This window comes from Lathyrus oleraceus, chromosome 6, assembly GCF_024323335.1.
Source record: "Lathyrus oleraceus cultivar Zhongwan6 chromosome 6, CAAS_Psat_ZW6_1.0, whole genome shotgun sequence".
Lineage (NCBI taxonomy): Eukaryota > Viridiplantae > Streptophyta > Magnoliopsida > Fabales > Fabaceae > Lathyrus > Lathyrus oleraceus.
In genome coordinates this window covers 59,546,803-59,572,896 of record NC_066584.1, presented here as the reverse complement: position 1 = coordinate 59,572,896, position 26,094 = coordinate 59,546,803, and the positions used below count along the sequence as shown (strand labels likewise).

Sequence of the window (26,094 nt, the reverse complement as noted above, 5' to 3'; positions counted from 1 at the left end):
TCAAAGAGTGTGTTGAATTTTCTAGGATTACTTGTAGGAAACATCTATGTCTCGATGTTTCCACGAGGTGGAACTCGACATACATGATGTTGGATGCTGCTGAGAAGTTCCAAACAGCATTTGAAAAATTAGAAGGAGAAGATGTAGGGTATGTGGAATGGTTTGGACGTCATGGTCCTCCTTGCTATACTGATTGGGAAAAGGCTAGGGCCTTTGTGAAATTTTTGAAAATTTTCTATGAAGCCACCAAGGTATTTTCTTCATCTCAACAAGTGTCATTGCACACTGCTTACCACCAATTATCATCTGTTTTTGGTGAGCTTCAAGAAGCATCTATGAACTTGAACTCTGATTTAGCCTCAGTAGGACATGAGATGAAGCGTAAGTACGATAAATATTGGGAGAGGAAAAGAACATCAATCAATTTCTTTATTTTGGAGTGATTTTTGACCCTCATTATAAGTTTAGATATATTGAGTGGTCTTTTGATCAAGTTCACGGGGAAGGGACCGAAAAATCTATGAAAATGGCCAAAAATGTCAAGGATAATTTGTTTAAATTGTACACCTGGTACAAATCTGCCCATGACCAAACTAATGTGACCATTCGGTCATCCGGTCCATCAGATAATCAATCTGTTGTTGATGCTCAACCTAGAAATTCTTCACATTTTCTAAGGGCTGATGCATTTAAGCAACATTTGAAGGATAAAGATACCATTGATAAAAAAAATGAACTTGAGAGGTACTTGAATGATCCTTGTACAAATGATAATGACAAATCATCCATTCTAACTTGGTGGAAACAAAATAAACCTCGTTACCCAATCCTAGCAGCAATGGTGAAAGAAATTTTGGCCACCCCTGTATCAACCGTAGCTTCGGAGAGTGCATTTAGCACCGGGGGAGAGTTTTAGAATGTTATAGGAGCTCTTTGAGTCCAGCAGTGGCTGAAGGGCTGATATGTACTCAGAACTGGTTGAAGCCAGCTCGTACATATTTCAAAGACATCAATTACATAGAAGAGTTTGGGATAACTGAGGAAATCATATCAGGTACCAAAATTCTTGCTCAATATTTATTTATTTATATATTTTTGTTGGTTTCCATTAACTATAACATTTTCATTTTTATTGTTTCAGAATTTCAACAATGCTTCATAACCGCAAATATTGGGGCTGCTGGAGCTGGAGCAGCAGTTGGAGGTGCTACTGGTGCTGCTGTAGGTTCTACTCAAACACAACCAATAGGTTGTGATTGAGAAATATGATGCTTCTAATTTTGTAAGATAATGACTATTTTGCATAATTATTTCTACTTTTTTATACTTAACTTATATTATACTAATTCTGCTTTTATTTATTTTTCCACAGTTTGAAATCATTTTGATATTTTGGAGTCATATATGACTTGTACATCTTGGCACAACACATAATTATATTTTGTAAGCCTTTTTTGGGAGGTCAAATTTTCTGTGATGAATCTTGGCACTCACTCAAGCTTCAATGAAATTAGGTAATGTTTAATTACTATATATCAGTTTTAATTTAACATTCATTATACTTATAATCTATTCAAATTCATTTCAGATTAAGATGTTTTGCTTGTTGGAATTTGGCATTTTGTTTTCAAATGTTTGGCTTGCTTACTATGAGACTGCTCATTTGTCAAAGAGGTACTTTATTTTATAACAAAACTGATTTGTCCATGTGGTTGTGAATAGATGATTTATCAAAACTGACTTAATTCATTTAATACATTTTCCTGTAGTTTTAAAATATTGTTTCATTTAATTTCCATGTAGTTGTGAATTGAAAGCCACAAAACTCTATAACAGTAAGTAACGGTTCCAAGCAACATTAAATTTCCATGTAGTTGTGATTGAGGTACTTGTTATAATTAAATATTGTTTCATTTAATTTTCATGTAATTGTTAAATGATGATTTATCAAGAATGGAACCTTATAATTTTCCCATGCTCTTTCCTCTTTATAGGGTCAAGCTCTAGAATAGGCATTGCTGAGTTGAACCATGGGAAAGTGAATGCTCAATAGATTTAATTGGTGTACAAACAATAGGTTCCGTTGATATCAAGGTATTTATTTCCTCTATTAAACAATCAATTGAAATAAGAATTAAAAGAATGTTATGTCAAAAACCACTGCATCAATATTTGGCTGTTCCTTTATTTTTGGTTGTACTTTGCAACAATCAGTGTTAATGTTATTCATGTTTCCCTTATTGTATTAAATTGTTAGGTTCAGCATATGCAGATTCAACATACCCCAATTCAACAAATATGCCAATTCAACAATGCATAATGGTTTATCTATATCTTTATCTCAAGAACTACAATCACAATATTTGTCCTTCTTGTTGGATGAATTATTGATCATGTTGCTTGTTGGATGGTTTTAAACTTCTTTGATACTCACTATGGATGATTGTAATTATAACTTTAGATGTGTTGTGTCTATATTAATAGTGTTGTTATAATGCTAAATGTTAAGATAATTAGACATGTGATTGATAATATATTTATTAATAGCCTTGAGCTTGATATATGGATTTGATTTTATATAATGATATCCTATATTCAATGACTTTGTGATGAATGATGTTATAGATATAGAAAAATCTGACTAGTCAATTTTATGTGAAAATAAATTATTTTAAAATATTAAAAGAAAAGTTAACTTTCTTGTAGTTGGGCTGCAATTTTAAATAGACACAACCCGTATAAATCCAACCGAGATACCCGTCAAACCGTCAAACCGAAACCGAATTTAACCGATATTAAATTAACCAAAATTGGGTCTATTTTCTTCATCCACGGTTTATCTTGGTTTGGGTTTTTGGACCCGAAACCGACCGGACCCGACCGTTTGTCCACCCCTAGTAAGAGTTAGTGTTTTTTTTTAGATTGTTAGAAATACAGTGTTATTTATAATAAAATGATAAGGGTAGGAATTGATTATAAATTAAAAGTAAATCAAAGAAAAAAAAAATTAATGTGAATAATTTTTTAATCAAAACGATTTTTTTTTTGATTTTATGCTATGAATCTAAATATTTGAATTTTATGTTTTTAGTTAAAATAAAATTCCCAAAAATGAAATAAAACATAAAAGGAAAAATAAAATGATAGAATAACGAAAGTTATAATTAAAATTATACCTTTTTGACTTTTATGGTTTTTTAAAAATACTTTTTAATAAAAAGTGAAAAGAGGTGGGCCAAATTTCACTATCAAATGGACTATCACAACTATTCAAGATAAAATGCAACTAAAACTCGTATAATAGTAAAAAGGTGGACCAAATTTAGGGTATTACAATGTCGATTTGCTCTAGCATCATGTTATTGTTGTTTTGCGCAACAATCTTTAGCCTTCCTAATGAGGTTTACTTGCAGGACCGACTAAGGAGTCCCGAACTTAGTGTTTTAGGTGTATGGCTATTTGGTAAACAATGTTTCTGACTGGTTGAAAGGGTGTAAACGAGACTCTTGACGAGTCAGGGAAATAATAAAAATAAAATGAAAAGTAGAAACAATAAAGTACTGAAAGAAAGATGATAAACGATAAAGCGAGACAAGACAAAAGATAAACTTTGCGAAGATTAAATGACTTGTAATTATAAAGTGGAGGCAAAATACATTGTTTGTGAGGAGAGTAACTTTTTTCTCAGAAACGCTTTGGTACTTCGAGCTTTACTCCTACTGTAAGTGTTCAAATTGTCACCCTTTGAATTCTCACCTAAAATTGACTTAAATACTAGTTCAAAATAACCGTCGGGAGGTTACAAAGCCCTCTTGAGGCGCCACGTGTCGGCCCACTTCCCTCATTTTGGCGCATAACTACCCACGACCTCTTTACGTGCCTATATTCCCATTTTCCATTCAGAACCTTTCAACTTCGACCTAAGCTTGTATGCGTCGATCGACAGCCTCGTCCACCTTTTTGTCGAGGAGCTTCCGACAGACCCCTGGTCGAAAATGGCTTTTCCCTTAGCCGAAGTTGCTAGCTAACAAATTGCCCCCTGAAAAGACTGGCTTCGACATGAGTGAATCGATCAAGAAGCTGGCCTTTTGGCGTTCCATATTTCGGCTAGCTATCTTGTCAGTACTTATGACTTAATACGTAATGATGACTTTTTTCGACTGCACGATTTCCAAGACACTTAACCATCATTAACATACATCCCTAGGTCGTGGGATCTCAACCGAAACCCACCAACTCTTCTATTTACTCCCTATCCAGCCACTTGTCAATCAATTACTGCTCGACTGTTCAACTAACTTGGCTTATAAATAGAATATTCTCCTTCTTTACCCATTCTTCTGCTTCCATATTTGCATATCCTCTTGCTTTAAACCTTAAGCATACTTCTGCATTACGCTTTCTTACACAGCATTTCCGAAAAACCTCAAAACTGTGCTTCATTTCCCCAATGGCTTCCTCAACTCTCGCGAAAGAAACTGTCTCTTATGATACTGGCCACAACCCTATCGCCTTCAAGCTTACTACTAAAGAAGGGATGAAAAGTATTCCTCAACCTTCATCATCTGATGAAGGCACTCTCAAGAACTGGCAAAACCAGTTGGTGATCCCGTTCGTGGTGGACAAAAAACTGTTGGCTTTCCACGGTCCCCCTTGTTGATGCTAAATTTTCCCCAACAAAGGTCGCACCCTTCTTTCTTGGGTATAAACTCGCTACGCCTCCTGCCTTCGACAAATCGGTCGACCTTAATGTTAGATTCATGGAGGCAAAAGCTAGAGTTTTTCGCTCCATGCCCACTCCTGGAAACAAGGAGTACTTGGCATGGCTCAACAAGGTCCAGCGCAAGCGTCAAGACCAGTGGATGAGTGCTGGGATTTTCGACCTTATTCAGGTATCGAGGTACGCTCATAGCGTTAACCCTTTCATATTGTTGGTGTCCCTTTACTTTTGGGAGGGTTCGACCAACACCTTCCAGCTACCATGTGGGATGCTGACTGTTGGTGTAAGCCCTAGAGGCCAATACTTTTGGTACTTGTATCGAATAATAAAAGACTTTTTCTTTATTATGGTTGATTAATAAAGTCCCTGGAATAGATAGTCCGTTTAATGTATTAAGTGTGACTTAATCATGAGAACACATTAAACATAAGGACACTATTCTTAAAGTATCCGTAGTCGAGCTTTAGTGTGAAATGGGATAACATTAAAGCATTAAGACTATTATGTTTGTAGACTGATGATCACATCTCATGGATCATGGATAAAGAGTTATCGAGTCTTAAACATAGGTATGAATCTTAAGAGTAATATTTATACCGGATTGACCCGCTATGAGAATACTATATAGAAAGTTATGCAAAGTGTCATAAGTTATTCTCATGGTGATAATAGTGTATTCCACTCTTCGACCTGAAACCACTATGGATCCTAGATGTGGAGTCGAGTGCTTTATTGTTGATCCAACGTTGTCCGTAACTGGATAACCATAAAGACAGTTGATGGGTACTCCACGAAGCATGCTGAGGGACATGAGTGACCTAGATGGAATTTGCCCATCCTGCATAACAGGATAAATGTCTATGGGCCCAATATTGAACTGGACAAGGATGACACGGTCTATGCCTTGTGTTCAATATAGACATAAGGGCAAAAGGGTAATTATACACATAAGTATTATCACAGAAGGAATTGTCAGATCACATGACATTTTCGTGTCTTGGGTAGCAGTGATGTGTTGCTAGATACCGCTCACTGTTTATTATGTTAAATGCGTGATTTAATATAATTGCCAACGTCATGAAAACCTACAGGGTCACACACAAAGGACGGATTGATGAGAGATAGAGTAACTAAGGAATACCGTAAGGTACGGTGCCCTTAAGTGAATTATAGAACATCGTAAGGTACGGTGTACTTGAGTAGAATACGAAATATGGTAAGGTACCATGGGCTTAAGTGATTTTGGGCATATTATAAGATATGGGCCAAAATACACTTAAGTGGGCTTTTTAGCTTGAAGCCCACACAAGTGGTTCTATAAATAGAACCCTTGTGCAGAAGCATAAAATAGCGGTTGCATTAATTTCGTTTTCTCTCTCTCTCTCACTCAAAGCCTTCACTCGTACCAGCTAGCACTGAGATTGAAGGAATCTGTTCGTGTGGACTGAGTAGAGACGTTGTCATCATTCAACGTTCGTGATCGCTTCGTGGATCTGCATCAAAGGTTTTGATCGGCACAAGAGATCTGCACCAAAGGTTTCAATCGTCACAAGAGGTAAATATTCTATCACTGATCATGACCATTCGTAAGGATCTCTAAAAGAGAAAATTTTAATTTCCGCTGCGTTTTGGACCGCAATTCTCCTTCACTGACACCCATTCTCTTCGATGTGGCGGTAATTATCGGCCTCTCACCCTTAGGAGAGACTTTCGACCCAACTCTTTCAATCGAGAATACCTTCACTTTTGGTCAGGCCAGCCTCCAGAATCATATTGAATAACATCACAACAAAAACATCGTCGAAGTGTATGATGAAGAGCACATAGCTTTCCTCACCATGTGGCTTTCCTATTACGTCTTCTGTCACGGGTCCCTACAGATAGCCAAGAGTTATATTTCCCTGGCAATTCAGATACACGAGGGTCGACAAATATCATTGGGCAAACTTCTGCTGGCATCTCTGTACCAGGCCCTGGGGATGGCAACCTTGAAGCTGAAACTCCTCGCCAACACCCCCAAATATCTAAACTTGTCGAGTCCTATGTGGCTCCTACAACATTGTCTAAACGTTATCTTCGAGTATCAGCTGGGATACACCACGTCGGAGCGTCTTATGCGACTGAACGAAGACCGGGCCATCGAATGGGCCAAATTGGCTCTGACAACCTATTAGGAAACTCCAAACACCAGCATATTCATGAAATATATGAACATGTTCATTGAAGCGGACAAGTTAGCTCCAGGTATGGCGCTGTTTGCTGACATGAATTTTGTCCCTAAATGGTTCAAGGATCCCTTTCCTAGTAGTTCCCCTCAAAATGCAACACAACCGAATGTTATATGGAGGGTTTTTCTGACTCCAACCTTGCTGTCCTACATGATTGAACCAGGGTCGAAGGGATTCGGCTTCATGAGCCACCAATCGAATCTTGTGGCTCGTCAACTTGGCCTAAGCCAGATGGTCCCAAGGTCCCTGGTATCTCACGATACCGACATCATTTGGTCTGGTCGATCGTTATCAGCAGATGACCATATGGCCTGTCTTTGTTTCTGTCGATCCAACAAGCGCTATGAACTTCTAGTTTTTCGATTTCAACAGTCTTTCCTGACAACCACTGAGTTTGATAATTGGTGGAACTCTTACTATAATCGCACCTTTTCCAGCGACCAGTTCCTTCAGAACATGATCGATGCGCTCTCCACCCTCGCCGTCGACATACAACCTCCACCTCCATCCGTTATTGCTCCCGACCTAAAAATTCGAAAGCCTGCTATCGACGAAGCCCCTAAAAAGGTACCTGTAGACTGACTTAATTTTATTTATTTGGTGTTCTGTCAATCTGACAGTTTTTTGCTCTTAGGGTCGAAAGAGGGTTGCTGAACCGCCTTTGGCGAAACCTCTGAAAAAGCAACGGGTGCCTTCGACCCCTCCTCCACAGGTATGACCCATTCTTCTTATAAACTATTTTTCTGCTAAGACTTTTTTAACCACCTCTTTATATGTCTCCATGTTCAGGTGTCTGAAGAGGCGCCTGCGGCGGATGACGAAGACTCGGAAGGGAGTGAACACTCCTACATTTTCTCTCCGTCAAAAGCTCCACCCAAGACTCCACCCACTCCTACGCGGTGGAAGAAGGCTCCGGCCTAAAAAACTCCTACCAAGGTGGTTCCTAGGGCTTCCCCGACAATCCAGAAAGACGTCGAAGAGGTTTTCACCCCCCGGGATTTAGAAAGGACTCATACTGCTTCGCCTCCTATCGATCTCCAAGTACTTGCTCACACTTCTCTCCCCATACATGGGTTTCTTTTTGCTTTGTTATCTAACACTTGTATCTTTTCAAGGACCATTGGGCTCCCCGATTGAGGTCGAAGGATTCGACCGAACATCCGCCCACTGACACTGCCTTAAGGCCACAACAACAAGCTGAGTTTTAACATGATTCCCCTACGAACTCTCAATCTCCTGCCTCTTCGCCACCTCCAGACGCGAGTGTGGCTGACGAAAATGCATCGGCCAACCTTCCAGCCCCGGATGACATAAGGCTAATCAAACACCGGAATCCTGCAAAGGCCCTAAGAAAACTGCAACAAATTCGTCGATTGTCGACTGACGCACCACCTCCATCAACTGTTGTTGATGATTCCTCAAAGCTTCATGCCGAGGTTGTTTTCATCCTTTAGCAGCTGAAGGCGTCACTCTGCGACGATGGATTTCTAGACGCTCTTAGAAAACATGGGGAGGTCATTTGTGATATCTTCAAATTTCTCGACTCTCTGGACCTTCGCGACCTTCCAGCCTCAATGGTGAAGTACTTTGTCGAGTTTGAGGCTTTCTTTACTCAGTTCACCAAGGACTTGAACCTCCGACAAAATGTTGACTTCCAAATAAACATGAAACTCAACGAGGCGAAGATCGAATGGGATTTCAGTGAGGCTTGTGAACGGGAGCTTGATGAGTTCGAACAAAAGAAGGAAGAGCGTCTCCGTCAACGGGAAGTTTTCGATAAGCAAATATCTAATTACCAAGCTCAAATCGCGGGGCTTCACAAGAAGATTGCCGAAGTAGAAGCGCAGAAGGCTTCTTTGGAGATGGTTGAAGGGATCCCTGAGCAGGAGGCAATCGATAGTGAGCTCATGAGGGGAAAATCTCATGGGGAGAGAGCCCTCAAGATTGAAGCCGACATCAAGTATCTACGCGGGAAGAAAATATCTCTGGATAATAGGATTAAGCACGAGATGTCCGCGTTTGAGGATTTCAAATCTAGGTTCCCCATTTAAATCTTTCTTCAATTTTTTGTAGGTATGTCAACCATATTTGTAATGTCTTCCTGGGACAATTTCTCAAAAAATCAATGAAACTTATGTTTGGATATGTATTTCCTGTAGCATAGGTTTATATTTCTTCAAATATTTTCCATTTACTCTTAAGACCCTTTGGTCCCCACCAAGTTCTTCGATTTCATACGCATTGTTATTGTATGTCTGAGTTGCTCGAAATGGTCCTTCCCACTTTGGTGACCACTTACCTAGGGTTCGATCTCGACGATCCATAGGCAAAATTACTTTCCAAACGTAATCATTATCAACAAAGGCTTTTCTCTTTATTCTTCTATTGTATGTCTTGGCTACTCATTCTTTTTGCCGGATCAGCATTTCGACTGCAACCAACCTTTCTTCGTCTAAATCAGCCAACTCGTCGAACATCATGTTCCAGTATTGCTCTGACTGAAGATCATTCTGACGCTGGACTCTGACGGACTGTAAGCATATCTCCTCCAACAATATGGCGTCGTGGCCAAACGTTAGTCAAAATGGTGTCGAATTCGTCGCCTCTTTGGGGGACGTTCGACATGCCCATAGAATTTGGTCCAACGTCTTGTGCCAATTCTTTGACTTTTTACAAACGTGCTTCTTAATCAGACTTATTATCACTTTGTTGGCTGCTTCTACTTGGCCATTTGCTTGTGCATAGTAGGATGTAGAGGTAACCAGCCGGAAACCTATCGGAAACCTGTCTCGCCGACAAATTCCTGCATCTTTTGTCCCACGAATATTGACCCTTGACCTTTTGTAATAGTCTCTGGGATACCAAACCTATACACGATATGTCTCTGAATGAATTCTATCACCGCCTTCTGGTCCACCTTTACCAGAGGGATAACTTTGACCCATTTGGTGAAATAGTCTATCCCGACTAGGATAAACTTCTATTGCTTCGATGAAGCCGGTCGAATTTCTCCAATGATGTCTAAAGCCCATCCCCTAAAAGGCCATGGTTTGATAATAACATGCAACTCACTTGCCGACATATGTTGGATACCCGCGTGCCTTTGACATTCCTGACATCCTCTAGCAAACTCGATGCAATCTTTCAACATGTTGGGCCATTAAACTCCTTGTCGAAACAACAACCATTTCATCCTATGGCCTGCCTGGTGGGCGCCACAGGCCCCACTGTGTACTTCGCAGATGACTAAATACGCTTCGGAATCTCCCAGGAATTTGAGTAGTAACCCTTCTGGTGTCTTCTTTAGCAATTCGTTACCTGACCACACGTAGCTCAAAACCCTATATTCGGTTTTTCTATCAGTACTTCCGACTGGATTCTCCAAGTAGTCGATGATTGGCTTTCTCCAATCTGTCGGCGATGAATTGTTGATAGAAAAAACTTCATGTTCCCATGCCTCTTCGACTCGATGGGTTTCTTGACACTCTTCATAGGGCCCCCGACCGTGATTTATGTTCTCGTTGAGGACATCTTCTGTTGGGGGCATACTTGACACCATTTTTCCTCGAACCTCGATCATATCTTGTAACTTCGACTTAGACATCTTATACCCCAAAGCGACTTGGGCCAGCTCGTTAGCGTCTTGGTTCTCACTTCTGGGCACATGTCTTATGTCCGCAACTTTGAAGTGTTCTAGTAACCACATTGCAGTCACAAAATATTTCAGCAGACTCCCCTTGATGCACTTATATTCGCGTGTGACTTGCTTTATTATCAACTTCGATTCGACCAGCTCCCATCTCTTTCAAAAGCTGAAGGCCGGCCGTTAAGGCCTCGTATTCGGCTTCGTTGTTGGAACACTTCTCATCGATCCAGTACTTAAACTTTGTAGGACCTACCTGAGGGGATAATATCAAAACCCTGACTCTCGTTCCATCTTTGTGACTCGATCCTTCGAAATATGGATGCCACAGTGTGATTTCGACCACATTCAGAGATGATTTGACCATGGAATGATCCACTATAAAATATGCCACGATCTGGCCTTTCATGGCTTTTAAAGGCTTGAAAGTTAGAGAAAGCTTTATCAACGCCAGTGCCCATTTCCCAATTCTACTATGTAGAATATGCTTAAACAAGATATGTTTAATAATATCGTAATGAGACAAAACATAAACATAAATTAGTTTAATATATTGTTTTAATTTCATACAGGCAAAGTACAAACACATACATAGTTTTTCTATGAGATTGTACCTAGTTTCAGCATCTACCAACATTCTACTGAGGTAATATATAAGCCTTTCGACACCATTACAATCCTCTTGGACTAACATGCTCTCTATAATTGTGTCAGATGCAACAATATATAAACTCATACTTTTATTTCTACTGGGGGGCAACAGGATAGGAGGCTTGGAAAGATACCCCTTGATCGCGTCGAAAGCCTCTTGTTGTTCAGGGCCCCAATGAAAATCACTTTCCTTCTTAATTTGAAGTAGTGGTGAAAACACCTTTGTTTTACCACTTAGGTTCGAGATGAACCTTCTTAGGAAGTTTATTTTCCCCAACAAAGACTGGAGTTGTTTCTTTATAGATGGGCTTTTGAGGTCTAAGATCGCCTTCGTCTTGTTCTGATTGATCTCTATACCTCGTTTGTGTACCACAAACCCCATGAAGTCACCTGCGTGTACCCCGAAAGCACACTTCAATGGATTCATTTTCAGTCCATATTTCCTCATTCTATCAAACGAGCGTCGAAGGTGATCCAGGTGTCCTTCTTGAGATGACGATTTCACCACGATGTCGTCGATATATACCCGCATGAACTTCTCAATAAAGTCATGAAAGATGGCATTCACGGCCCTTTGTTAAGTTGCTCCTGCATTTTTTTAACCAAACGGCATGACGACTCACTCGTATGTCCCCAGCGCACCAGGGCATCGAAACGCTGTCTTGGGGACATCTTCTTAGACAATGAGAATCTGATTGTAGTCGGAGTATCCATCAAGTAGGCTCAGATACTCAAAACCTGCGGCTGAGTCGACCAACATTTCCGCCACCGACATCGAATATTCATCCTTTGGCGTGACGTTGTTTAGATCTCTGAAATCTGTATAAATCTTAAGAGTTCCATTTTTCTTGATGGTGGGCACTATGTTGGCCAGCCATTCGACGTACCTTGTCGTTCTTATGAAACGAATTTTTAGGAGTCTTTCGATTTCTTGCTTGATTTTTGAAGTAACGTTCGGAGCAAACCATCAAGGGTGTTGCTTCACCGACTTCTTCCCAGGTTAGATAGGCAGTCGATGTTCTACTACGCTTCGATCCAAACCTGGAATTTCGTTATAATCCCAGGAAAAGTAGTCCTTGTATTTGGTCAATACCTCGACTAGCTTTGCCTTCATTTCTGACCCCACCTTATTACTTATGTAGGTTGGTCTTTTTGTGGTTCCATTTCCCAGGTCGATCTCTTCGAGGGGATCTTGCGCTTGCATCTTCTAGGCCTCATTTTGTAGGTTCTTTTCAAACCCCAAAGGCTCATTGTCATAGATACAATCAAGCCTCCGGCTTTCTGAAGCTGTTGTCTGGTCTAGAAGACCATCATCTAGACTTTCGGCCCCATAGGCCAAATTCTAGAGTCTCTTCCTTCCTAGAATTGACTTCCTCTTGTTTTCAGCCAAATAGGCCGAAATTCGAGCCAGGATTTCTGACTCAGCAGTCATCTTTGTCGACTGCTGGACACCCCTTAGGTGGAATTCCTGTCTCTGATCCTGTGTCTTCCTTGTTATCCCAAATGAAACCATGATCAAGGTCCAAGTTCAGAACTCGACCAGTATTGACGGAAGTATAGGATCCCGATTCGTTATCACATGGCAATATGTTCGCCAAATGTTGGTCAAACGACCTCTTGGAACCCCTGTCATCGACCCGATAATAGCTTTAGTCGACTTCAATATTCTCTATGATGTCGTCCTTTCGCCAGATTATAAGTCTCTAGTGGACCATTGAGGGAACTACCCCTATCCCATGGATCCATTCTCGACCCAGAAGCAAATTGAAGTTGGCTCTTGAATCTATCACCATGAATAACGTTGAGCGTGTCATCGTGCCCACCGCGAGGCCGACCTCAACCACCCCCATTATGTTGCTGGTTTTCCCTTCATAATTTGAGAGGACCATGTTGTGTTGTCGGAGATCTTCATCGACTTTTCCCATCTTCTTGAACAGAGTATAAGGCATTAGGTTGACTGCAGCACCTCCGCCGATAAAAACCTTATTCACTGCCATTCCATCCACCTTAGCTCTGATTAACAATAGTTTTAGATGGTACATCATCCCAGGACTGGGCCTTTCAAACATTGTTTTATGCTACTCCACCACGCTGATGTTCATGACATAGTAGCACAAAGGCTTTCCTCCCTCTGTTTCATCTAGTACAAAGTCTCCCTCTATTTCAGAAACTTCAGATACCATATTGTATTCGGCTGGTAGTACCGACACAATTCCACAGTTTACGACGAAATCATCACCATAGATATCGTCGTACATATCCTCGTCGAATTCTTCATCAGATTGAGGAGAGTATTCAGGCTCTTCTTCCTCTGGTTGGGGAGAGTACTCTGGCTCCTCCTCCTTCGATTTTTCCTCGCTTCGTGGCTGCCCCTCGATCTCTAACGAACATTCCATGTTATGAGTATCTATCACTGCCTTTTTTCCCATCGAGTCGACAGTCATGGCCACTGTCTGATTGGCCACCATTTTTGCCAGTCTCTTGACCTTTGACATCTGTTCCTTTTGTCTAGCAGTCTCCGAAGTCTTCGGCTGTGGGTTGGTAACAACTTTCCCAACTTTTTTGTTTCACTGGTGGCTTCTCCACTATGTCCTAGTCATGAGATTCTTTCCTTTGTAGTTAAGAGAGTTTGCATAACCTCTCCTCTTCTCTAGAGACGTTGCCTTTTTTTCCGACACCCTCCATTTTGGCTTCTTGCCCCCCTTCTGCTTGACAGATTCTATCCACTTCTCTTGTGGAACATCAATTGGAGGAATGAATGTCTTCGGGCGGGGACGTTGAAATTGTCTTCTATACTCTTAGTTCCGTCGAGGTGCTCCGTGCCTGTCAAACACGACTCGTGGGACAACAAGCTTTTCCTCCTTCTCGACCTTGTTGTCGGCCTCCAGTCTTTCAGAGGTTTTCTCGTTGAATACCGCACTGCACTTCGGGCATAACAAAGCCTTTGATCCCTTCTCCTTGCACTTCTTTGGAAGTCTGACAAACTTTCGCCAGACTGGGGATAGGCCAACTCGGGCCTCCTTTCGTCTTTGACTCCGAAACCTTCAGTAGTTTCGACCATCATTACTTCAAATGATTCAACTAACGAGGTTGCTTTGAGAACCTCAATGAGACCATCAGTAGTCTCCACCATCATGCACTCTAGAGGATTAGCATACAGTGCTTCTTCCACCTTCAAAGGGTCATAATCCACCTACATTTTTGGCCTTTCGCCAAACTGGAGCCTTCCTTCTTTCAGAGCTTTATGCACAAAATCCTTGAAAAGAACACATTGGTGAGTTTTGTGACCAAGGAAATTATGAAATTTACAAAATCCCCTTTTCTTTTTCTGCTCTAGAGGAGGGTCTTTTAAACCCCGAGGGACGATAATTTGTCCGTCTATTACCAATAGACCAAAGATCTCGTCGCATTTAGACACGTCGAACGTATATGTCTTAGCGATGTATTTGCCTGTTCTCTCTGGTTCGATATGGTTTTTCCCATTCGATGGTTTCAAAACCTTGCACGTATATGGAGGTCCGGGCTTAAGTTTCACCATGTTGACCTCACTCCTGTCGACTATATCTTCGTCGTCGGAAGAGCCTCATTCGACTGCGATGTATGACAATTTCTCTTTTCTGATATCGACCCGCCTTAGACTTTTCGGCTTTCAAGCGTTCGATACGTTGAACCCTATCGGCCAATTAGGTTATATCCCTAAGATACTTGGTATCCAACTTCTTCCTTATAGAATAATCTAGACCCCAACCGCCATTTTGACTAGTTCGTGTTCAGGGACTTGAGTAAAGCATCGTGCCTTCAATAGTCTGAACCTGTTCAGGTACTGATCAATTGACTCAGCGACCTTTCGCTTAACGCTAGATAGTTCCTTAAGGCTGATCTTTGAGTGTCCCGTGTAAAATTGTTCATGGAACAACCGTTCCAACTGTGTCCATGTTTGGATCGATTGTGGAGGTAGCATTGTGAACTAGGTAAACGCATTTTTTGTGAGAGAACTTGGGAAGTATTTTAACTTCAAGTCCTTGTTGTTTCCTATGTCACCAGCCTCGGTCTGGTACCTCGCCACATGTTCAATGGTGGATTCTTCAGTATCCCCCGCGAACTTAGTAAATTTAGGGACTTTCCATCCCCTTGGTAATTCTGTCTGTAAGACAAAATCTGGTAGAGGCGAAGAGTATATCGATCGTTGGAGGCAAGGACTTACTCCATTTTGCACTATGATTCTTTCGACGATAGCCTCTAGGTTTTGTTCCCTTATGGTTGCGTCGTGTCGAACTTGTCGAACCACCTGGTCGGGATCTTGGTTACGGTTAACCATTATCACGGGGGGCCTTCGTGCCACCCTTGGGATGTGTTCAAACTCCTGGTATTCTTGTTCGACAGTATCGTTTGTCATCTCCTCTTGTCGAACCGGAGTCTCTGGTCGAGGAGGACGCCTGGGATTTTGACGCACTTGAGCCCTTGGAGCTCCCCAAAAGTCTCCAATCCTGGTGATCAGTCACCATTTATGCTAGGTATTTCACTATTTAACCGTAAATAAGTCAGGTAAACTGCGTAAACTGAAGCATTTTTAGTTAGATATAAGCTCAATTCGATAATATGAAGTGTGTTGTTACTTATGAATTTCTTGAGGATATTTTACACTTTTGGGTATGTTAGCAGGTAAAAAACTAGTTTGGAAGCTCAGGGAATCAAACGTCAGATGCGAAATTGAGCCCGAGCAAGAAAACGGAAGAAAAAATCAATTCTTGGAGAACTTGTTGTCCATACGCGTATGGCCTTACATGATACGCGTATGGACCGTCCCAGTACGCGTAGCATACGCAAATGACCAGAGGGGTTGAAAATCAAGAAAAAGACAAGCTTCTGGTGATACGCGTACCAAACTGATGATACGCGTACCAGACTGGGCAATACGCGTATCAGAGGCTGTCTTACATGCAATACGCGTACCAGACTGGGCAATACGCGTATGAGACTGGGCAATACGCGTATCAAGCCCAAAATCAAGAAAAGCCCAACTGAATAGCTATTTAGAGGGGAGAAAACGATTTTTCCAGGGTTGGACGATTTGGAGAGAAAAGAGACGCGTTTTGAGAGCTGGAGACTCTACGATTATCAAAGGATTCATATGTTCAAGAGTTTTCCGACGATTGAAGATTGATTCCTCACGAAATTCTGTAATGACAACAATGTTAATCTTTGTTTTTATTTCGATTATGAGTAGCTAAACCCCCCATTGCTAGGGGGGTGACCCTGATTCTGAATGTGACAGATTTGATGTTTATGAATGCATTGATTATTTCTTCTTTTCCATTGATTTGTTCTTATTACTGTTCTTTATGCTTTATTCGTCGGACCAACGAATGATGATTAATATGAATAGTTTAAGCTGGACAGCGATTATTCATTGATCTGGATAAGAACTTTGGATAGTAAAAATAACCTAGGACTAGGGATTTTCTATCTGACCGGTAATTCTTGATATTTGAATGCTTGAGTATGAACTTAATTATTTATGGACATAGTAATTAGGTTACATAATCAAAGGTCTTTTCACTAAGGAATTAGGAATAGATAATCTGGAGGACCGGACTTAATTGGACAGGAATATTGTCTAAACCTTCATAAAGTATATCTGTTGCAAGAAGTTTGATTCACCAAACCCTAGCAATCTTCTCTCATTTGTATCTCGCTCAACCTTTTTACTTGTTTTATTTATCTGCAATTGGTAGTATAATTAATCACAACACAAAAACCAAAGGCTTTTGTCTAATTGAAACAATCTATAAACTCTGTGTCGTCAAGCAGTCCTTGAGATCGACAAACGGGGAATTTCCCTTTTATTTCTACAGTGAGAAAAATAGTACACTTGCTATTTTCCCATCAAGTTTTTGGCGCCGTTGCCGGGGACTGCCAAAGATAATAGAGTTTATTAATTTATTTTTAATTAGAATTTTGTTGCTCTGCATCCAAAATTTTATTTACTGTTAATTTTATTTTTATTGTTATTATAACTAATTTCTGTCTAATCTGTGTATGCGAGGTAAAGCCTCAGCTAATTTTCATTTTGACACAGAACCAGAGACAACATTGCGCGCAAAGCTCAGAGAAGCTAGAAGAAAGAAACTGGCAAACTCTGACACCGAAGAACCGGTCACACCTGGCACACCAGTCTCTGTTCACTCCGAAAAATCTGAGTTAGACACAGATTCACATCCAGACACGGTTAACATGGCTGCAGACCCACCCCCAGCGGAAAGACTTTTAGGTGACTATGGCAGACAGAATAACCCAGCAGTGCTGTTGACCATTGTTAATCAACCTGTTAATGTTGCTCACTTCTAGTTACACCCCTCAACTATCCGTCAGTTAGAAAGCAAACCTTTTGCAGGAAAGATCAATGAGGATGCAAACAAGCATCTGCAGAGGTTTCTGACTATGACTACATCATTAAAAATTGATGGGCATTCTGAAGAGGCAAAGAGATTGGTCATGTTCCCATTCACGTTATCTGAGGACGCTGAGGAATGGTTCTATTCCCTACCCGCAGGAAGCATTACTACTTGGCAACAAATGGAAACAGCATTCTTGAACGAGTATTTTCCTGCTTCTGTGTATATCCGTAAGAGGTATGACATTGTGAATTTTAAGCAGAAAGACGGAGAGACACTTGGAGATGCATACAAAAGATTCAAGAGATGTTTAGTTGCATGTCCTACACATAATCTGGATGAAACTGAACAAATGCAGAATTTTGTAAATGGGCTGAAGATGAGAACTAAGCAACTCATTGATACAGTTGCTGGTGGCTCATCTAATTTTTCAACAGCAATCGGTATTAGAAAGATCATCGAAGCTATTGCAGCGAATGAGCATTTGGAATTATATGACCGTACTGTGAATCAGCCGGGAGGAAAAATTGACTTGAAATTAGCAAATCAGGTAGTCAAAATGGAAGACCAGATTGCTGCTGAGGTTGAAAGAAGATTGAAAGCTATGAATTTAGGTACCCAGACTGTTGCTCAACTTCAACCGGTTCCGACCATGATTTGTGAGATTTGTAGTGGACGACACTTTACCATGCATTGTGTTGCAACCGCAGAACAAGTGCAAGCTATAAATTACCTGAGGCAAAATAATCCCTACTCAAATACATATAATTCGGGGTGGAAAAATCATCCTAATTTCTCTTGGAAAGATCAGCAAGGTAATATTCAGAATCAAGGACCTCCACAACAACAACCACCTTACCAACCACAATATCAATCACAACAGCAACCTTATCAGCAACAAATACCGAAGAAAGCGGATTGGGAGATTGCTATAGAGAAGATGGCAACTCAAAATATGCAATTTCAGGAGGAGACCAGGAATAATCAGAAGAGCACCAATGCATCCATTAAAAATCTGGAGATTCAATTGGGTCAGATAGCACAACAGATAACAAATTTTCAAACACCAGGCGCATTACCTAGTGCAACAGTGAAAAATCCGAGGGAGCACCATAATGTGAGTGCGGTAACAACAAGAAGCGGAAGATATGTTGAAGATCGTAAGAAGAACGATGAAGAAGAAGATCAGTTGCTTGAAGTGGACCTGGAAATCTTAGAAAACAGGACACCATCTGAGGAAGAAATTGTAATACTGCCGGTGGTACAAGAAAAGCTCCCTAAACCAAAACCCATCATTAAGCTTCCTTTCCCACAAAGAAACAAAAAGAAGAAGCAAGATGAGAAAAAATTTCAGAAATTCATGGAGTTGTTCAGGAAATTAGAAATCAATATTCCATTCTCTGAGGCACTCGAGCAGATGCCTATCTATGCGAAATTCATGAAAGACATCATCTCCAAGAAGCGCACCACTGACGCTGACCCTGTTATACTAACTGAAACTTGTAGTGCTATTTTGCAGGGTATGAAGATTCTAGTGAAGAAGCCAGATAGAGGTTCTGTGACTATCCCGTGTACCATTGGAGATAGGTCCTTTAAAAGGGCGCTGGTTGATTTAGGGGCTAGTGTTAGCCTTATGCCTTTGTCTATTTACAGGAAGCTAGGAATTGGAAATGTTCAAGATACCAGAATGACACTTCAATTTGCTGACCACTCAGTGAAGAGACCTTTTGGGGTAGTTGAGGATGTTCTGGTCAAAGTTGATAAATTTGTTTTTCCTGTTGATTTTGTAATTTTGGAAATGCCAGAAGATGAAGAGATACCTCTGATTCTGGGCAGACCTTTCTTAGAAACAGGGAGATGCAATATAGATATGGAAGAAGGTACCATGACCCTAAAGGTGTATGATGAAGAGCTCAGAATTGATGTACGAGATACTATGAAACATAAAGAGAATATGTGTACAAACCACTCCGTGGAAGTGATTGATCAAATTGTAACGAGCACAATTCAAAGAAAGTTTCCTGAATTACCGTTAGAAAGAGTTCTTAGTCTGTCGGTCAGAGAGAAGGAGGAGAAGGATGAGGAAAAAGAAAAAGAAGTGCTTGCTATGCTGAATACACAAACCCCTTGGAGGAAATACAACCCACGCAGGTGGGAGGATCTGAGAGCTTCACCAGAATTAGAAGATGAAAAGGTACTGAAGAAACATAAAAGTGGTATTGGTGTTTTAAATGAGAAGAATGGCGACACCTTCAAGGTTAATGGTCAGAGGTTGAAACCATATGATCCCGGTGAAGGGGGACCAATTGAAACTGTTAAACTCATCTGAGTATGAGGTGTCCCGTCGAGCCATGCGACGTTAAACGAAGCGCTGCTTGGGAGGCAACCCAAGGGAGGTTTGAAATTTCTTTGTGTATTTTTCTTTTTGGTTTATTCAGTTTTTATTTTCTTTTGCTTGGATGTAATCACCTATTATGGGTTGGCTTAATCTAATGAATTTGATTTGGTTTACCTCCATTTTCCTATTTATTTCGTTAGATATGTGACTATGCCTGGCTATTGGTTTTCTTGATCACTTACACCAAATACTTGGGCGTCCTCTCTTTCAGTCCCCTGACTGTAGATACTGTTGTTTATGATTGGACGCACTGGTTAAGATTAACATCAGAACCACGAGCATGAGCTTTGAACTCAGAGGTATGATAGAACAAGTCAGCTTAACCCGTTCTGGTGAGATCAGAAAAAGCCAAACACTTATCATCATATGAGAGATATCAGGTATGTCTTTATCAATCTTAGTTTGCGTATGTTCTTTTGTTATTATTAGCTGTACGACTACACACACTGAGGCATGTTTTTTTGTTTATCACCTAGAGCCTTTCTAGCCATCCCATTATTATTATTATCCATTGTTTTACCCTGTTGAGCTTGTTAATCATTTATTTTTGATATACCCGTTTTTTTTCTAAATCCTTGACCTTGTACCTATCCTACCATGTTGAGCTTGTTAATCATTTATTTCGGATATACCCGTTTTTTCTAAAGTCATGACCTTGTACCTATCCTACCCTGTTCAGAGTATGTGAGGATTGATTTCATCTCTACGTTTCTATCTAAGTTTGGGGTTGCTGTTGGAATAACAACCTTTAAGTTTGGGGTAGCTTTGCAGTACGCGAATAGTAAGTGAATGTCGTATAAAAAAAAGAAAAAAAAAAGAAAAAAAGAAGAAGAAAAAAAAAAGAAGAGAAAAAAAAAAAAAACAACAACAACATGAAAAGAAAGAAAAGAGAAAAGCGAAAAACAATAAAAGAACAGCTTTTAAAAAATGCTACATTCACTATAGATAAAAGGAAAAGAGGATTGCAAAACCCTACAGGAATAATAGGAAAGAAACGTAGTGAGAGAATGATTTCATGTACTCTGAACCAAAAGACCCAAAAACCGTTGTTCCAATTTCATACCCTACCTAAACCAAAGCCCCGCTATAACCCAAAAAGACCTCAAAAAGTGTGTGTGATTGTACATGTTGATAGGATGAGAGAATTTATTCAAACTTCTGATTTGATATTGCATATTGTGATTTGAGAGTGATAACACTTTAACCCAGAGAGACTTGGTGAGAGTGTGATATAACCTGACAGGTAAAGTCATATCAATGAGGGAAAGAGTTTCTAGCTCGTTGGCTATGTGGAAGAATCAGAAAACCTGAAAAAACATCAAGAGGTCCAGTGCGAAAGATTTCAGCAGTATTGTGGCAAGAACTGTCTTACAGTAAGTTTGGGGTGACATGGTCTTATGGTAATAAAATGTTACTTGAGGACAAGCAACAAGCTAAGTTTGGGGTTGTGATCAGTCACCATTTATGCTAGGTATTTCACTATTTAACCGTAAATAAGTCAGGTAAACTGCGTAAACTGAAGCATTTTTAGTTAGATATAAGCTCAATTCGATAATATGAAGTGTGTTGTTACTTATGAATTTCTTGAGGATATTTTACACTTTTGGGTATGTTAGCAGGTAAAAAACTAGTTTGAAAGCTCAGAGAATCAAACGTCAGATGCGAAATTGAGCCCGAGCAAGAAAACGGAAGAAAAAATCAATTCTTGGAGAACTTGCTGTCCATACGCGTATGGCCTTACATGATACGCGTATGGACCGTCCCAGTACGCGTAGCATACGCAAATGACCAGAGGGGTTGAAAATCAAGAAAAAAGACAAGCTTCTGGTGATACGGGTACCAAACTGGTGATACGCGTACCAGACTGGGCAATACGCGTACCAGACTGGGCAATACGCGTATCAGAGGCTGTCTTACATGCAATACGCGTACCAGACTGGGCAATACGCGTATCAAGCCCAAAATCAAGAAAAGCCCAACTGAATAGCTATTTAGAGGGGAGAAAACGATTTTTCCAGGGTTGGACGATTTGGAGAGAAAAGAGACGCGTTTTGAGAGTTGGAGACTCTACGATTATCAAAGGATTCATATGTTCAAGAGTTTTCCGACGATTGAAGATTGATTCCTCACGAAATTCTGTAATGACAACAATGTTAATCTTTGTTTTTATTTCGATTATGAGTAGCTAAACCCCCCATTGCTAGGGGGGTGACCCTGATTCTGAATGTGACAGATTTGATGTTTATGAATGCATTGATTATTTCTTCTTTTCCATTGATTTGTTCTTATTACTGTTCTTTATGCTTTATTCGTCGGACCAACGAATGATGATTAATATGAATAGTTTAAGCTGGACAACGATTATTCATTGATCTGGATAAGAACTTTGGATAGTAAAAATAACCTAGGACTAGGGATTTTCTATCTGACCGGTAATTCTTGATATTTGAATGCTTGAGTATGAACTTAATTATTTATGGACATAGTAATTAGGTTACATAATCAAAGGTCTTTTCACTAAGGAATTAGGAATAGATAATCTGGAGGACCGGACTTAATTGGACAGGAATATTGTCTAAACCTTCATAAAGTAAATCTGTTGCAAGAAGTTTCATTCACCAAACCCTAGCAATCTTCTCTCATTTGTATCTCGCTCAACCTTTTTACTTGTTTTATTTATCTGCAATTGGTAGTATAATTAATCACAACCCAAAAACCAAAGGCTTTTGTCTAATTGAAACAATCTATAAACTCTGTGTCGTCAAGCAGTCCTTGAGATCGACAAACGGGGAATTTCCCTTTTATTTCTACAGTGAGAAAAATAGTACACTTGCTATTTTCCCATCAAGTTTTTGGCGCCGTTGTCGGGGTTTTGTTCCCTTATGGTTGCGTCGTGTCGAACTTGTCGAACCACCTGGTCGGGATCTTGGTTACGGTTAACCATTATCATGGGGGGCCTTCGTGCCACCCTTGGGATGTGTTCAAACTCCTGGTATTCTTGTTCGACAGTATCGTCTGTCATCTCCTCTTGTCGAACCGGAGTCTCTGGTCGAGGAGGAGGCGTGGGATTTTGACGCACTTGAGCCCTTGGAGCTCCCCAAAAGTCTCCAATCCTGGTCATTTGGGTCACCAATTGTTGATAGCTCTGCGTCGAATCCTGGATCAAAGACCTTAAAATAGTACCCATTTGCTAAGTTAGCATGTGTACCATTTCATGGTTACTTTCGTTCTTTTGCTGTCTCATAACGACAACGGAGCTTGACGTAAACGTTAGGACCGATTGAGACGTCAATCCGAACCCTGGGGGTCGACCAAATGGGGTTGCCAAAGGTCCAAACCCCTGATAACAAGGGAATGGCGATGATGAGGTATTGCTGTAAGTCGAACCAAGGTTATGCATGTTTACCATAAACTGGGCATATGTTGCCAACGTTCTGTGTATGGGAGCCGTGTAATTGGGCATATGTTGCCCAATTGTTCCCATGGTTGTCGGTATCAGCGTTTGTGGCTGATACAGTGCCAGAATTGGTCCTACAAATGCTGTTGAAACTGTCGACGCCATACTAGAGCCGGTGTTAGCGGCCTGGGGCATCATTGTGTCTCCCGCTGAAGTTTCTTCGCGGGGTCTAGGATACGTCATTTTTCCACTGTGCAATTGCATACAACTTAACACTATATATGTCCCACCGGGTGTGCCAATTTGTTGTTTTGCGCAACAATCTCTAGCCTTCCTATACGAGGTTTACTTGTAGGATCGGCTAAGGAGTCTTGGACTTAGTGTTTTAGGTGTATGGCTATTTGGTAAACAATGTTTCTGACTGGTTGAAAGGGTGTAAACGAGACTCTTGACGAGTCAGGGAAATAATAAAGATAAAATGAAAAGTAGAAACAATAAAGTACTGAAAGAAAGATGATAAACGATAAAGTGAGACAAGACAAAAGATAAACTTTGCGAAGGTTAAATGACTTGTAATTATAAAATGGAGGCAAAATACATTGTTTGTGAGGAGAGTAACTTTTTTCTCGTAAACGCTTTCGTACTTCAAGCTTTACTCCTACTGTAAATGTTCAAATTTCCACCCTTTGAATTCTCACCTAACATTGGCTTAAGTACTAGTTCAAAATAACCGTCGGGAGGTTACAAAGCCCTCTTGAGGCACCACGTGTCGGTCCACTTCCCTCATTTTGGCGCATAACTACCCACGACCTCTTTACGTGCCCACGTTCCCATTTTCCATTCAGAACCTTTCGACTTCGACCCAAGCTTGTATGTGTCGATTGATAGCCTCGTCCACCTTTCTGTCGAGGAGCTTCTGACAGACCCCTGGTCGAAAATGGCTTTTCCCTTAGCCAAAATTTTCCAGCTAACATTCATGCATATCATCACATTCATCTGACATATTCCCATAGCATGAAGCCTTATAGAACAAACATGAAAAATCAAAGTCTAATCTTGCTTGAGACCTCATCAAGCTTTGCTTACCTTGAAAGTCCAATATCTATAAGCATCAATATTAAATTGATTGATCATTCATACATCATGCATAGAATAAAAAATCTGACATCTACAATAAAAAAACCCAACCTTCAATGGTACAAACCGAAATCAACACATTACATGCATCAATCATTCATCATTTATTGCATCATCGTATACTGCACACATAAATTCAAATCTCATGCATTTCCTGAATCATGCATGATATCCATCTACATTCTTAGAGATCAACTATCACTATCATCAAAATCCAACCTCGCTTTAAACCTCCAAATGTCCAGCCTTTGTTCTACAAAATATAATGACTGTTTGTTCTAACGTAGTTTCCAGAACTCATTATTTGGTACGAGGATTTCCATAACCACACCTAACTCTTTTATCTGATGCATTTCTGGATGTTTACTTTCGTTCTGATAGATTTCCAGAACTTATCTGATGGATTGTCGAATGTTTACTTTCTTTCTGATTGATTTTTAGAACTTATCCGATGGATTTCCAGATGTTTACTTCTGTTTTGATGGATTTCCAAAACTTATCTCTTTTATCAGGATGTTTACTCTCATTCTAATGGATTTCCAGAACTTATCCTATGGATTTCTGTATGTTTACTTTTGTTCTGATGGATTTCCGGATGTTTATTTTTGTTCTGATGGATTGCCAGACCTTATCCAATGGATTGTCAGATGTTTACTTATATTCTGATGGATTTATAGAACATATCCATTGGATTTCCTAATGTTTACTTTTGTTCTGATGGATTTCCATAACTTATCACTTTTATCCGATGGATTGCCAGATGTTTACTCTTATTCTAATGGATTTCTAGAACTTATCCGATGGATTTCCGGATGTTTACTTTAGTTCTGATGGATTCCCAAAACCTATTCAATGGATTTCCGAATGTTTATTTTTTCTCTGATGGATTTCTAGAACTTATCTGATGGATTTCCAGATGTTTACTTTCATTCTGATGGATTTCTAGAACTTATCTGATGGATTTTAAAATGTTTACTTTCGTTCTGATGGATTTCCATAACTCACCTCTTTTATTCGATGGATTTTTGGATGTTTACTTTTGTTATGATGGATTTCTAGAACTTATCTATTTTATCCGATGGATTATCGGTTGTTTACTTTTGTTCTGATAGATTTGCACAACTTATGTCTTTTATCCGATGGATTGTCGGATGTTTACTCTTGTTTTGATGGATTTCCAAAACTTACCTCTTTTATCCAATGGACTTTCGGATATTTGCTTTCATTCTGATGGATTTCCAAAACTTATCTCGTTTCTGAATGTTTAAATTCATTTTGATGGATTTCCATAACTTATCTCTTATATCCAATGGATTGTCAGATATCTACTCTTATTCTGATGGATTTCTAGATCTTAACTCTTTTATCCGATGGACTGCCAGATGGTTACTTTCATTATGATAGATTTTAAGAACTTATTTCTTTTATATGACGGATAACCCTAATTCACTCTTCTATCTGATAGACTTATAGATGTTTACTTTCGTTCTGATGGATCATAACCTATTTGATGGATTTCCAGATG

General features: G+C 40.1%; 1 protein-coding gene and 1 long non-coding RNA gene across 2 annotated transcripts; one reads left to right on the top strand and one right to left on the bottom strand.

Annotated features, from left to right (window-relative positions):
* Positions 1–907: 907 nt before the first annotated feature.
* LOC127093797 (uncharacterized) lies at positions 908–2,559 on the top strand. The gene is made up of 7 exons (XR_007792602.1): positions 908–1,054; positions 1,142–1,282; positions 1,373–1,514; positions 1,589–1,674; positions 1,804–1,885; positions 1,995–2,094; positions 2,258–2,559. It is a non-coding gene; the product is annotated as an uncharacterized LOC127093797 (long non-coding RNA).
* Positions 2,560–10,108: 7,549 nt separating this feature from the next.
* Positions 10,109–10,654, bottom strand: LOC127094011 (uncharacterized). Its single transcript, XM_051032890.1, has one exon. The coding sequence runs from the start codon at positions 10,652–10,654 to the stop codon at positions 10,109–10,111; it is 546 nt and encodes a 181-aa protein (XP_050888847.1).
* Between the last annotated feature and the right edge of the window lie 15,440 nt (positions 10,655–26,094).